Here is a 13,578-nt window from a genome sequence, read left to right on the forward strand (position 1 = left end):
CCAAAAAAAAGCAACAATAAGGCTTCAATGCACAAGATACTTAAATAGATCAGATTGATTACCTAACGTAACTGTGTTTGTGATACGCAAGATAGGTTGGTCAGCCACAAGGGGGATTAATCAATATAGTGGGTTCCAGGTGGTACAGCTTATCAGCACCGTCAAATCAATTCTGTCCGTTCATCCTTTCGTCCAGTGACTGGCGTGACAGGTGCTGGCTAAGTATGAGATGAGAACCCGGAGGACAACCTTGATGGAACCCGAAGAGAGCCGATGCATGAGTATCTATATGGCCTACCCCTTTCATGTGTCTCCCTTCTCTTCCCCCTTCCTCAAATGCGTGCACTGGTTTGCATCCGCAGTCATGTCACGAGAAAAGGCCATTCAGACAATGTGGTTGAAGTTTTACTTGATTTGAATTAAAAAGCTTGTGTCTGCTACAGACAATATCGTTATGGAATTTCTCTTCTTTTTTATACAAGAACCCCAGTTGCCCAGGATATCATTTAAAAAAACGCCGCCGCTGTTGTTGTAACACCTTTTCCCGATGGAGGAAAAAATGGAGGGTTAGGGGACTGCTAGCTGGTCTGGATGTTTATCGGCTGGTGTCGACGACCATGCGGCCGGCGATCTTGTTAGCCTTCATGAGGTCGAAGACGCTGGCGAGCTCGGTCAGGCCGACGACCTTGTAGGGCGCCTTGATGAGCCCGCGCGCGAAGAAGTCGATGGCCTCGGCCGTGTCCTGGCGGTTGCCGACGTACGAGCCCTGTATCCGGATCATGCGGACGACGGTGTCGAAGACGGGCGCCTTGAGGTACGCGCCGGCGGGAAGGCCGACGCAGCAGATGGTGCCGCGGCTGCGCACGTACTGCGACGCCTGCTGGAAGGGGCCCTCGGAGACTGCCAGCACAATCACGCCGTGCGGGCCGAAGCCGTCGGGCGTCGCCGCCTTGACGTCGGCCACGACGTCCTTGGACACGGTGAAGTCGACGAAGGCCGTCGCGCCCAGCTCCATGCACATCTTGCGCTTCTCGTCACCGCCGTCGATGCCGATGGCGTGGATGCCCATGGCCTTGCAGTACTGCAGCGCGAGCGAGCCGAGACCGCCGCCGGCGCCGACGATGGCCACCCACTGGCCGGCGCGGGCGCCGGACTCCTTGAGGGCCTTGAAGACGGTGATGCCGGCGCACAGGACGGGCGCGACGGCCTCGAGCGAGATGTCCTTGGACAGGCGCGCGACGTGGGCGGCCTTGCCGATGGCGTACTGCTGGAAGGTGCCGTCGACGGTGTAGCCCGACAGCTGGGCGTGGGGGCAGAGGGGCTCCTCGGTCTGGCGGCAGAAGGAGCAAGTCATGCAGGAGCCGTTGAGCCACTTGATGCCCGCGTGGTCGCCGATCTCGATGTCCGTCACCAGCTCGCCCTTGGCGACAACCACACCGGCACCCTCGTGGCCGCCGACCAGCGGCATCTTGACGGGCAGGGGCCAGTCGCCGTTCATGGCGTGCAGGTCCGTGTGGCAGACGCCCGAGTACTTGATGTTGATGAGGACCTCATCGGGGCCGGGCTTGGGCACCGGGATCTCCTTCATTTGGACAGCTGGGGAGAAGGACATGTCAGTATTGGGGTTCTAATAGTGGAAGTGGGAAGCGACCCGATTCAACCGATCGAGAGCCACCAACCATTGCGAGGTTGAGGTTGAAGGGTGAAGATGACAATGAAAGGAACGAAGGGGGGAAAAGGGTTATACTCACGTCCGCCGACGGTCTCGACCACCATAGCCTTCTGAGTTGTTGGTACCGACATGATGGGCGAAGGTTTGTGGTTTCTTGCTGGGCTATAGACGGAGAAACTGGATGATTGTTGATAGACTCCGAATAGACAGGGAGTCTGATGTTGAATGGATTGGAAGGGTCTGAAGTGTCTTGGTTTGATGATGCTGCTGAATGCCCGAAATGCCATGATGGGAAAAGAGGAGGACGAAACCTATTTATACAAATGAATGTTCATCTCATAGCTCGCGTGGTGTCGCACAGTAGCATACAGTCCGTCATCGAAATCGAGGCCCGGATCCGCGTAACAATACAGTGTATGCAGGTAACAACAGAAAACCCCGAGTTTGTTTTTTTCTTTCTCTACTTCTTCCCACTCGTCCTTACCACACGCTTTTGCTTGCCCTGCGCCCTGCGCCGCACAAACGCCAATCAGCTGTTCCCCGGAAGACGGCGGGCATCCTCTCACTAGGCCAGACGGGCGAAAAGCAGGAGAGAGCTTCATGACGAACGGGTCTAGATCACACGCATATGGCACCACGTTGGAGCCAGGGACCCCGCCGCAGCAAGCAGGGCCAGACAGGCGCGCGCGAGCCTATCGGCAGGTGACCCTTGGGTTGGCAAAGGGAAACGGGGAGGGGATCCCGAGAGTAACGCCGGGCGCCCGGGAAGACGGTCTGGTCTCGTAGTCTTAGCTAGTTCCCTCAATGGTTTGGTTGCAGTTTGAACACGTTGTTGGTCGGTCTGTCTAATCCTCTTCAGCTCCAGCTCGGTTGCAATGGGATTGTTTTAGGACATTGGATTGATCTTGGACTGGGGGGGGGGGGGTCAGAGGGAAGCTTAGTGGCCCGCACGACTGGAGACTTTCCTTGGTGCTTGGGCTGCACGCAGCAACAACACTGGCAATTCACCGGCCTCTGTACTAACTAACTTACCACAAGTGCTATTACTATTGCGGACGGGCATGGTGCAACGACAAGTATTGGTGGTATATGCGACCGAACTACGTACAGTATAGAGTTCAGGCTTGGCTACTAGGGTGTGTCGGAGTCTGGTGATTGGCTGACGCCGCGTCGACTTTCGGACGAGCGGGCATATACGAATGCTGGCCTGCTGGCCTTCTCCTCATCTTCCTTGCATGGGATTGACTCGTCGTCGTGTACGTTATTTGCTTTGCAAACGGGGATGTTGACCAAGGAAGAGCCCGAGAGATGGATTGATATTCCAATAGAGCTGCAGATCCGGTACTGCTTTACATTGCTGGCCCGGTCTAATGGGAGTGCTGATTTGCTGTCCCTTTGCCGTTGTAGGCATCATTGATGTAAGTTGTTAGATGCGGTAGTAGGGGAGGGGGAGGGGTTGTGGCAGGAGTGGAGGGGTCGTAGAGGGCCAATAGAAAGCTACGATACGTTGCGACGATGCGACGGCGATGCATACTGCAGGGTCTATCATCAATCTCTCCCTCTCCCTCTCGCTAGATTCGCTACTCGTGAGTCGTCACAGTAATTACCAAACCAACCTCTCAGCTTCTCCTACTACTAGTAATAATTCCCAGTAGTCCCACCCGCCAAAGCCGAGAGCGACAGGTGAGGATGTCGGGCAAGTGTCGGACAGCGCCGGCCCCAGTTTTAGCCATTTTGGCCACCACCCGAAAGCTCGAGAAAGTGGCCTGATCATGCCATCGAATCGCTCCAGATGGCCAGGAATGGACCCCCGAATCGAGAGCTTCCCAATGCAATGGCACTTCAATCACGCGTTTTTCTCGAACCGACCGAATGTTCTTTGTTTCTTGGGACGGGGGCCTATTCCCGCTAATTCATCCCGAACTCTGTAACAGCACCGACATTTGGCCCGATAGCCCTCAGAATAAGGGACCGAAGCTACCTGTTCAAGAACAACATGATGTTTGAGGGAAATATCCGTAAACGCTCCCTTTTTCAGACGTACTGTATCCAAAATGCGTCCATGGACGGGCAAATTGAGAGCCACAGTTCGGCCGAAGGGGATCCTATGTAAAACTTGCTGCTGCATCATTGGAAAAGTTCATGCATTCATGTCCTGTCAGCAGTCACGGGGTCAGCCGTTACCAGGAAGTACAGTAGCAAATCTTGACCTTGTTCGGTTTGTCCTAGCTTGTATGTACTGTATGCACCGCACACCGAATGTGTTCGTGTCAGAATCGATCAAGAGCCAAGCCATGGAAGGGAAATCCCTTCGTTCAGCCTCCCATTGTTTAGCGGCAGATGCGGTCCCCGGACCAGGGTCAGGACTCAGCTCCTTGATCCTTAGTCAGGGATTCATCAGGTCATCTGAACTACTTCCTCGTGGGCTCGTGGGTCTCTCCCGCCGACTAGAAACAAAAGATGCATTTGTCCGAATCCCCTTTGGCCCGAGTTTCACCACTCAAATTCCAATAACATCTGTGTCATCTGCTACAACTCATCACAATTTCCCCGCAAACGCCACAACATCGTCCTGCAGTAGTCGTTTTGGGACCGTTCATTGGGGCCGTTCGTTCAGATGGAGCATGGAACAAGCACCAAAAGCAAGCGTGTTATTACTATTACTATTGCCAACTAACGAATAGCAAAACGTGGGATCTAAAATACCCCAGCATGCAGAAGCCAGTTAGCGGTAGATGTGTGTCCTTTCCTTTCTGTCCAGGCGTCCACCGGCTCAAACTCTATGTGATTACCACATTGCATGTAGACTGGCTAGCTTCCCTAGCCGTCGAGCGTCTGGTGCAGCACGTTAACGCGGTACCCCTCGCTCTTCCGCATCAGCTCCTCGTGCGTGCCCCGCTCGACGCACCGCCCGTCCTCGATCATGAAGATGACGTCGGCCCGGCGGATCGTGTGCAGCCGGTGCGCGATGGCCACGACCGTGATCCCCCTCGCGGCCTGGTCGAGCCCTTCTTGTAGCAGCCGCTCCGACTCGGCGTCGAGCGCGCTCGTCGACTCGTCCAGCAGCAGCATTCGGGGCCGCCGCACCAGCGCCCGCGCGATCGCGAGCCGCTGCTTCTGCCCGCCCGACAGCTGGCTGCCGCCCGTGCCGCAGGGGGTCTCGTACCCCTGCGGCAGCGCCATGATAGTGTCGTGGATGTTGGCGAGGCGGCAGGCCGCCTCGATCTCGGCCTGCGTCGGCTCGTGGTCCGGGCGGGCGCCCAGCGCGATGTTGAACCGCACGGTGCCGTCGAACAGGATGCTGTCCTGCGGCACCAGACCGATCTCGTCGCGGAAGAGGGGCTCGCTCTTGGCCGCGATGTCGACCCCGTCGATCTTGATGCTGCCTGAGTCCGGGCGGTACATGCGCTCCAAGAGGGCGATGATGGTGGATTTTCCGGCACCGCTGGGGCCGACCAGCGCGCAGAACTGGCCGGGGCGGACCGTGAGGTCGAGGCCCTTCAGCACCTGCCTGTTCGGCCGCGCCGGGTAGGAAAACACCAAGTTGTCGAAGCTGACGCTCATGCCGCCCTCCTTGGTCTGCGGCGCTATTGATTTCGATTCGGTAGCAGCCTCCGGGTCATCGACATCCTTGCCGCTGCCCTCGGGCTTCTTCTTGTGCTGGTCGCCCTCCAGACGCTGGTCGGACCCGAGCTCGATGACGTCGAAGATGCGGCTCGCCGCGCGCCCGGCGTTGGTCACCTCGGGCGCAAGCGTGAACAGCTGGCCCCAGAGCTGGGCGCTGACCAACAGAGCGATGAGCACGATGAAGAACTGCGTCTGCGTGTAGCGGCCCTCGATGATCTGCTTGGCGCCCCACCAGTACGCGAGCGCGTAGATCATGTTGGAGATGCTGTTGGTGAGGGCGAGCCAGAGGTTGATCCAGATGCTGGACCGGAACATCTCCTGGCGCGGCGTCTTGAGCGAGCGCCGGTAGGTGCCCAGGACCTCCTGCTCGAGCGAGAGCGCCGCCACCGTCTTGATCGAGTTCACGGCCTCCACCGTGATGCTGACCGACTTGGCGAATGCCGTCTCGTGCCGGGCGGCGAACTGCGTCAGGAGGCGGATCTGCATGATGCCTGCGCCCAGCATCAGGGGAACGACGGCGAGGCAGACCAGCGCGATCCTCCATGCGACGATATGCGACAAAATGACCGCAACAATGAAGTTGACGCCGATGGAGAAGATCGTTCCAATAATGGATCCGGTCAAGCCGCCCACGGCGATAGAATCATTGGTAAGGAAGGTCAGCAGCGTCGACGGCGTGCGGTTCTCCGACTGGTGCCAATGCAGATCCTGCTCCAGGAGAGAGCGGAACGAGAGCGTCCTGATAGAGTAGAGAACCCGCTCGGCCACGGTGCCGAAAGACGACCAGCTGATGCCGTTGGCAAAGAGCTCAATGATGGCAAGTATGAAGAACATCAGCCCGTAGAAGCTTCCGGCCGATCGAACGCTGTCCTCGCCCTCGCAGGGACTCAAAGCCTCGACCGTGTGACCGAAGATGACCGCTGCACCAGAGTAAGCTCCACCGACGACAAGCGACGAGGTAAAGGCGACCAAGAGCAGCAGGGAAAACGGTCGAGTAAACTTATGCATAGTCTTCATAGTCCCCCAAGTAGTCCTCTTCGTCGTAGGCTTAGTTTCCTCGTTGGGCGTCTCCGCTGCTGGCTCGTACGTTTCGGCTGATGCTGATTTCTCAGGGTCGTCTGCTAGTGTCGGCTCGATCGCCTTCTCAGGGTCCATGTCTGGATCCTTGGAGACCTTGGATGTAGCGATGCTCGAGTTGTCCGAGCCCATATTCTGCAGCCGAACCAGAGCAGCATAGTCGGCGTCCTTGGCCAGGAGCTCGACGTGGCTTCCTTGCTCAATAACGCGACCGTTCCGCATAACAATGATGTTGTCGGCCGACTTGACGGTCGCAAGCCTGTGAGCAATCGACACCACAGTCTTGCCCACCGTGGCCTCTTCGATGGCTTTTTGAATACGTTGCTCACTGCCTGAGTCTAGTGAAGAGGTAGCCTCGTCGAGAACCAGAATCTGGGGGTCTTTCACCAAGGCTCGTGCGAGAGCTACTCGTTGCTTCTGCCCACCACTGAGTAGATCGCCATTGGAGCCCACCGTGGTGCCGTAACCGTATTCAAGGTGATCCAAAAAGGCTGTCGCGTCGGCCATGGTGGTCGCCCGCTGTACCATCTGAACGACCTCGACCGCCTGTTGTCCATGGGCGGCGGCAGCCGTTTGCAAATCTGTTCCTTTGCGCACCTGTTCGGCGATTTCTGCCAAGCCGTTTCCAAGCAGGAATGTTTGAAGCTCATGGTGACCTGGCCGCGGCGAATTGACGAGCCCGAGGGCGACATTTTCCAGGACAGACCTGTCCAGTAGTAGCGGATCTTGCTGCACCAGGCCTATGTGACTTCGTAGTTGACGAACATTCAAATCGCGCAGGTTCCTCCCATCGACGAAAATGGCGCCTCCGTCGGGATCGTACAGTCGAGTGAGTAATCCTGCGATCGTAGACTTGCCTGACCCGGACAATCCCACAACCGCTGTGCGCTTCCCCTTCGGGAAGTGTAGGGAGATCTCGCGTATCACGGGCACATCAGGCCTAGACGGGTAAGTGAACGAGACATTCTCGAGCTTAAAATCACCCTCGACAAGCTCAGAAGAGTCGACGCCATTGTCAACCGTGCCGTCAATACTAGATAGACGGCCAATGTCCTCTTCCAGTCGAGCAAAGGATGCTGCGGCAGATCCGAATATTTGCAGGAATGGTGCCATTTGACTTAACACAATAGTTCCTATCAATGATATTATTAGCTGTCGTTTCTACGAATCAAACCCGACGGGAATTAGCTTGCTCACCGTCAACGAGGATGAAAATAATGGTATATGTTGTGCCGACGCTCATTCCGGTGGTATGGCCGCCCACCACGTCTGCGATCGCCCGGCTGCCCTGCCAATAAGCCAGACCGTTGGCGGAGTAGGCCAAGAAGTATAGCATGCCCGACTGGATGGCCGTGGCCACGGCCTTCTTGATACCATCTCGGCGGGCGTCGGTCAGCTTCTCGGTGAACTTCTTCTCGAGGCGACCGTTTGCGCGGAATGCCTGCACAACGGTCACGTTGGATAGACTCTCGAGCGCGACCGAGGACGCGGCGGCGATATGGCCCGACACGAGGCCGGAGAACTTGCCCACGTAGTGGCCGCCCAGGATGCCCATGAGCAAGAAGGCGGGCAAGAGGGAGACGAGGATGCCGGCGAGCCGCGCGTACTTGATGAAGGCCACGATGTAGGCGGTCACGAACATGGAGAAGACGCCCAGGACCAGGCCGACCTTCTCGGATGTGCCGGCCTTGATGATGCTGATGTCGCCGCTGAGGCGCGACGAGACCTCGCCGGCGGGCAGCTTGTCGAAGAAGGAGACCTCCTGGCGCAGCAGGGAGCGGAAGTACTTGGCGCGCAGGCGGTGGGCGAGGCGGTCGCCGAACAGGTTCCAGGAGACAATGTAGATGTAGATGAGGGCGAACTGGGCGAGGGCCAGGTAGAAGACGGTGAGCACCTTGTCGTTGACGCTGGCCTGGTACTGCGCCGCGTCGGTGGCCGAGTCCCCGGCCGCGCACGTCGCCGAGTTGAGGTTGTCCAGCAGCTGGCCGAAGATGATGCCGATGAGCGGGAAGGGCACGCCGGCCGCGATGGACGACAGGGTGCCCGCTATCAAGAGGCCGATGTCGACGAGGCTGGGCTCGGCGTACCCCAGGAGACGGAAGTACCTGAAGAAATGTCGGAAGACCTTAAATTCGTATAAGTCAGCATCATATGTTCATTCCCTCCCATAATAGGTGCGTCGCTCTGAGCTTGGAGCGCACATGATCATGTATGGCTACTTACCCGTGACAGCTTAGACGGCGGCTTCGATGCAACCTCGACTCCGTTGCCGTCATGGGTTGCAGCATCTGCAGCATCTGCAGCTGGCTTCTGCCCTTGGAGGTCTTTCTCAGCCATCGTGCTATTATGCCCTTTGACCCAACTTCTGACAAAGACCAAGAACACGCGATGAAGACTTCTCAGCAAGGCTCAGCGGCATCCATCATATGCAAGCAAGGCAGAAGAGCCGCAGCCCCGGCGTGCGGAAGCAATTGGCTCCGCATAGCTTGGCAGCGGTGGCAGCAACAGCAGCAAGCATGTACGAAAAACCCCGTTAAGGGCATCAGGCAGATCCGTCGACACCATCATGGGCTGCGGAGCCGGACGAGGAGACGGTTCAAGGGTCACAGCCGTGCTGTTTTCGTCAATGTAATGCTAGGGGCGGGTCCAGGATGGAACCTCGAGCAGTACATGGCAGTACTTGGGGAAGAAAGAGGGAAGCCGATCAGGATTGGGCTCAGGGTGAACCCCACCTCGCTTCTTTAAGTCATGGCCATCAGTGGAGCTTGGCGTGCAGCATCTGATAACTTAATATCACACTGATGGCAAGGAGTCGTGATCAACTGGGAAAACTATTATCAATCTAATCAAATCAGATCCATCGGCATGTTGGTTGCAACCTGCTCGGAATCCTTAGTGGTGGTACTTCTGGTAGCACTTCTTCCAGCCAAGAGTCAGTCACCCGCCACAAAATGAATGGAGATGGTTGAAAAGCACGAGGCACTTTGGATCAAATGACGGGATCCAGGGCGCAAAAGCAAAATCAAAGTTATCAGATGGCACTAAGCAAGTCATGGTTTGGGCGGTCGGGCCCTCCCTTCGGCTTCCCACCGTTTGACACTTGATTGCCTGCACAGTACAGGCGGCTGTCCTGTCTGCTTGTCCCTGCCAGCCTGCTGCTGCCTGTGTTGCCCGCCTGTAGGTACCACGGTGGCGGGCAGGGTAGACTATTGCCCTGTGCTGCCCTGCCACAGCTGCGGGGTCCCGTCCTACAACCAACTTTCTTGATCCTCCTTCTTCCTCCTCACTGATCGCATGACAATCGCTCTGGTGCTAGTCAGCCCCGACTTTATTGTGTTGGTGTTGTCAATCAAGGTCAATCAAAAGCACACGCTCCTGCGCTCTTAGCTTGGGTAGCAATCTCCGACCGTATCGCTGCTATTCATGCTCCTTTCCTTCTACGGTCCTAGTTGAGTATATGTTTTTTGTTTAATCGCTTTACCCGCGAATACTGCGGTGAACTCTGAGACTGACCCATCAGCCTGGAACCGTCCTGCCATTTGTCCTGCAGGTTGGGAGGGTTTAGGCACACAGCACACCTGCACGGCATGCAGAAACCCTGAAACCTTCCGTGACAACAGCCCTGACATTCTCTGACTCCCACGTTGTACTGTAAGCGCCTTCTTTTTCGGGGATGGGTTCGTCCAATTGATTGGTTTTCCTTGCCGTGCTGTTGATCTGACGTCGGTCCGTTTTAAATACCTGACACGTCCTCGGCTGTCGTTCCATACATCCCCTTTTGACCCTTTTACTCAATATATACCATGCCTAATGAAACGGAAGACGCACATAGTCGAGTACCTCTCATCTCGGCCGAGGGTTCCGTGCCTATCCACGCCTATGGGTCCACGTCGCCCAAGGACCAAGCCAACGTCGGCATTTCCGAGACAGACGACCACATTGCTATGGCCGGCCACGATGGGGATGAGGAAGACGCTGCCCAGGCAGGCGTGCAGCAAGCCGATGCCATCAACTTGGTCTGGACGCGCTCCACGCTGATAGTGGCCTACTTTTTGTATGTGTGTTGTGCGATAGCTTTCAAGAGACGACAAATATATCTCTCTTCAAGCTGGCTAATTCGGTCCCTCTCTCTAAAGTATCTTCCTGTGCTCCTTTGCCTCGGCACTGCAATGGCAGATCATCTCGAACCTCACACCCTACGTAACCAGCGAGTTTTCCTCGCACTCGTTGATCCCGACCATTGGCATCGTCGCCTCGATTCTCAGTGGTGTTCTGAAACTGCCCATCTCCAAAATCATTGACGCATGGGGTCGGCCCCAAGGTTTAGCGGCCGTCGTGGTGCTAGCCACGATTGGCTTGATCCTCATGGCCGCATGCACCAACATCAAGACTTATGCCGCTGCGCAGGTACATACCGTCCCTTGCATACTTAGCAATGCCCCTTTTTGCTTCAACTCGTGAAATGATGTTGTTGTTGCAATGCAACTGACTGACCAAAATGCGCAGGTCTTTTATCAAGTCGGCCTTAGTGGGTTCAGCTACATTCTCAGCATCATCATTGCGGATACGTCGTCCCTGAAGAACCGAGCACTGGCCTTCGCCTTCTCGACGTCCCCGAGCCTGATCACGACGTTCATCGGGCCCCCCATCGCCCAATGGTTCTACACGCAGAGCAGCTGGAGATGGGCCTTCGGCTTCTCCTCCATTTCATTCTTCTTGTTTTCGTTGCCAATCCTCGTGGTTCTCATGAGGAACGCCCGAAAAGCCGCCAAGTTGGGCGTCCTACCGGCGGCCCCCGACGTGAGAGTCGCGTCCAAGAGTCTGGCGTATTACTTGGAGGAGTTCGATGGTGAGGCCGACGATTCCCCCCGGTTGAAATGGGAAAGGCTACTGAGGACTAATGTATTGCTATAGTTATTGGCGTTATACTGCTGGCATTGGGGCTCTCCATGATATTTGTCCCCTTTTCCCTCGGCATTAAAACATCGAACCGGTCGAGTCTAGTGTTGGTCGCAATGGGCTTTGCGACGCTCTTTGCGTTTGCGGTTCACGAGAGATACCAAGCCAAGAAGCCCATCATTCCATTCGGCTTACTGTTCTCTCGGAACACCGGCGGATCTTGCCTCTTGATGATTGTTCTCTCTTCGTCTCGTACTTCTCGTGGGATTCATACTACTCATCCTATCTCCAAGTTGTCCATGGCCTCGACATTGCGAAAGCTGGCTACATCGATCATATTTACGGGCTAGGAAGCTGCTTATGGGCGGCTGTGGTCGGCTATTTGATCCGAGTCTCTGATCGTTACAGGTGGCTTGCTTGGGCAGCGCTTCCCTTTCATATACTTGGGTAGGACTCCCTCCCCAAGCCCTCTTTCTTCTGATCTTATCCTCACCACATCGATACTACCCACCTAACGCAAACATTGTGGATTATCAAAGCTGACCCATGACTCAATAGGGGTGTCGCCATGATTTTGTTCCGCCGGCCGGATAGTTCCGTCGCCCTCCTGGTACTATGTCAGTGCATGATCACCATTGGCGGCAGCACCCTGGTCGTTGTGGGCCAGATGGCGGTGATGGCTGTCTGCACCCACGCGGAGCTCGCCTCGGTCATGGCCATCCTGTCGCTGGCCAGCTACATCGGCTCGGCCGGGGGCAACGCCCTGAGCGGCGCCATCTGGAACTCCACCCTGCCCAACGCCCTGTCCAAACTCCTGCCGGACTGCTCGGCCGAGGAGCTCGCGCGGCTGTGCGCGGACTTGAAGATGCAGCTGAGCTACCCGATGGGCAGTCCCGTCCGCACCGCCATTATCACGGCCTACGACCAGGCGCAGGTCAAGATGTGCCTGACGGGCACCACCTTCGCGCTGCTGCAGATCGTGGCCGTCATGATGTGGCGGGATGTGCGGGTGAGCCAGAGCCAGCAGGTCAAGGGCAAGGTGATATGAGTCAAGTCAGTCATTTATCTGATGTATGGGCCGGCCACATTTCACGAAGTTTTACGATTTTACGACACACGAACTGTCATTACATACTAGAGCATGCTTGCATATGGCTGGGAAAGCCGGTATGGCGTTTATGGGAGTGTTTTGCATACAATACGGGAGATACCATTAGGCATAAACATAGATCTAGACAGGTATAGATTACAGTAGTGCGCGTACATCTAACCCAAGGCATTTCTGATACCACGTCGCTTGCAATTCGAGGTGGTATCCCGCTCTCCAAATTGATTAAAGTTACGTCAACCATCGTTAAATTTACCTAACTTCAGAGTCTGTCAATCTACTGGGCCGAACCGACCCGACCCTTAATAGTTCATGCTGCATGCCTTGCTCGCAAACCCCGTTAGAGTGATACGACCAGGGGTACGGAGTGGTTTTCCGACATCGCAGCATAATGTGGAACAACCTGTCTGATTTGCGCTCGTAATCTTATCAGATCATCTGATTAGATCTTTTTTTCTTCAATCTTTTCTCGCTTCCCCCACCATCAGCCGCCAACCAAGCCAAGCTATCCCTGATCCAAGACCAGCAATCTTGTCCGTCGGTTTCGTGACGTTCCCACTTACATCATTGTTCTCTGTAGTGGGCTGATGTTCGTGCTGGAAGACCGCTTCTATTGGCTATGTACGGAGCGCGCGGGCTCCCATGCAACCAGAACCATGCGACGCCAGCTCAGCCTGCCTGGCCTTGACCGCATTTGACCCGGCACTCCGTCCAAGCAATGGCACGGCTCCGTACAGTAGCAGCTAGCTCACAAGGGCCCCCCGCTATTCAGTCCGTTCTCATTTGGAAGGCGTGGCATTCTCTTCTTATGATCCCTGACTTCGAAGGAAACGCTTTAGGTTATTCGTCTCCTCGAGGTCGCATCCTTGGCATCATCATGCCTTTCTTCCCCCTGATTTGAGCGCACACCAGAAGCAAGGCCGCAAAGTCCCGCAGAGTGCTTTTAACCGGACTTGGTAAGTTTCTATCTACATGTTTACAGGTCACCTTTGCTACTCTCCAGGTAGGTAGGTAAGTAGGTACCATGGAAGAACCCGATATCTGGTTTAGTACCACACAATGGGGACATGCTACTATCCAGCAAAGGCATTTCACGAGGAACTGCAACCATCAGGCCCTAGTAGGCTATCTGGATCCACCGGGGTTGCTTGCTAGGAGCTTCTTCGTCACTCAGCTTGTCGGGCTCGTTGCGTGT

General features: G+C 55.9%; 3 protein-coding genes across 3 annotated transcripts; 1 reads left to right on the forward strand and 2 right to left on the reverse strand.

Annotated features, from left to right (window-relative positions):
* Window positions 1-595: 595 nt before the first annotated feature.
* On the reverse strand, window positions 596-1,803 carry PG994_003954 (alcohol dehydrogenase-like protein; the record flags this gene model as incomplete). Its single annotated transcript, XM_066855363.1, has 2 exons — window positions 596-1,596; window positions 1,752-1,803. The coding sequence occupies 2 exons, from the start codon at window positions 1,801-1,803 to the stop codon at window positions 596-598; spliced, it is 1,053 nt and encodes a 350-aa protein (XP_066719641.1).
* Window positions 1,804-4,492: 2,689 nt separating this feature from the next.
* Window positions 4,493-8,713, reverse strand: PG994_003955 (ABC multidrug transporter SitT; the record flags this gene model as incomplete). The annotated part of the gene is made up of 3 exons (XM_066855364.1): window positions 4,493-7,509; window positions 7,574-8,501; window positions 8,600-8,713. 3 exons carry the CDS (start codon window positions 8,711-8,713, stop codon window positions 4,493-4,495), a joined length of 4,059 nt encoding a protein of 1,352 aa, XP_066719642.1.
* Window positions 8,714-10,179: 1,466 nt separating this feature from the next.
* On the forward strand, window positions 10,180-12,323 carry PG994_003956 (uncharacterized protein; the record flags this gene model as incomplete). The annotated part of the gene is made up of 6 exons (XM_066855365.1): window positions 10,180-10,430; window positions 10,513-10,783; window positions 10,883-11,225; window positions 11,291-11,527; window positions 11,569-11,722; window positions 11,834-12,323. The coding sequence occupies 6 exons, from the start codon at window positions 10,180-10,182 to the stop codon at window positions 12,321-12,323; spliced, it is 1,746 nt and encodes a 581-aa protein (XP_066719643.1).
* Window positions 12,324-13,578: the final 1,255 nt, after the last annotated feature.

The sequence above is a fragment of the Apiospora phragmitis genome (assembly GCF_038363925.1).
Source record: "Apiospora phragmitis strain CBS 135458 chromosome Unknown utg000004l:1.0-3135199.0:1.0-3139288.0, whole genome shotgun sequence".
Taxonomy (NCBI): Eukaryota; Fungi; Ascomycota; class Sordariomycetes; order Amphisphaeriales; family Apiosporaceae; genus Apiospora; species Apiospora phragmitis.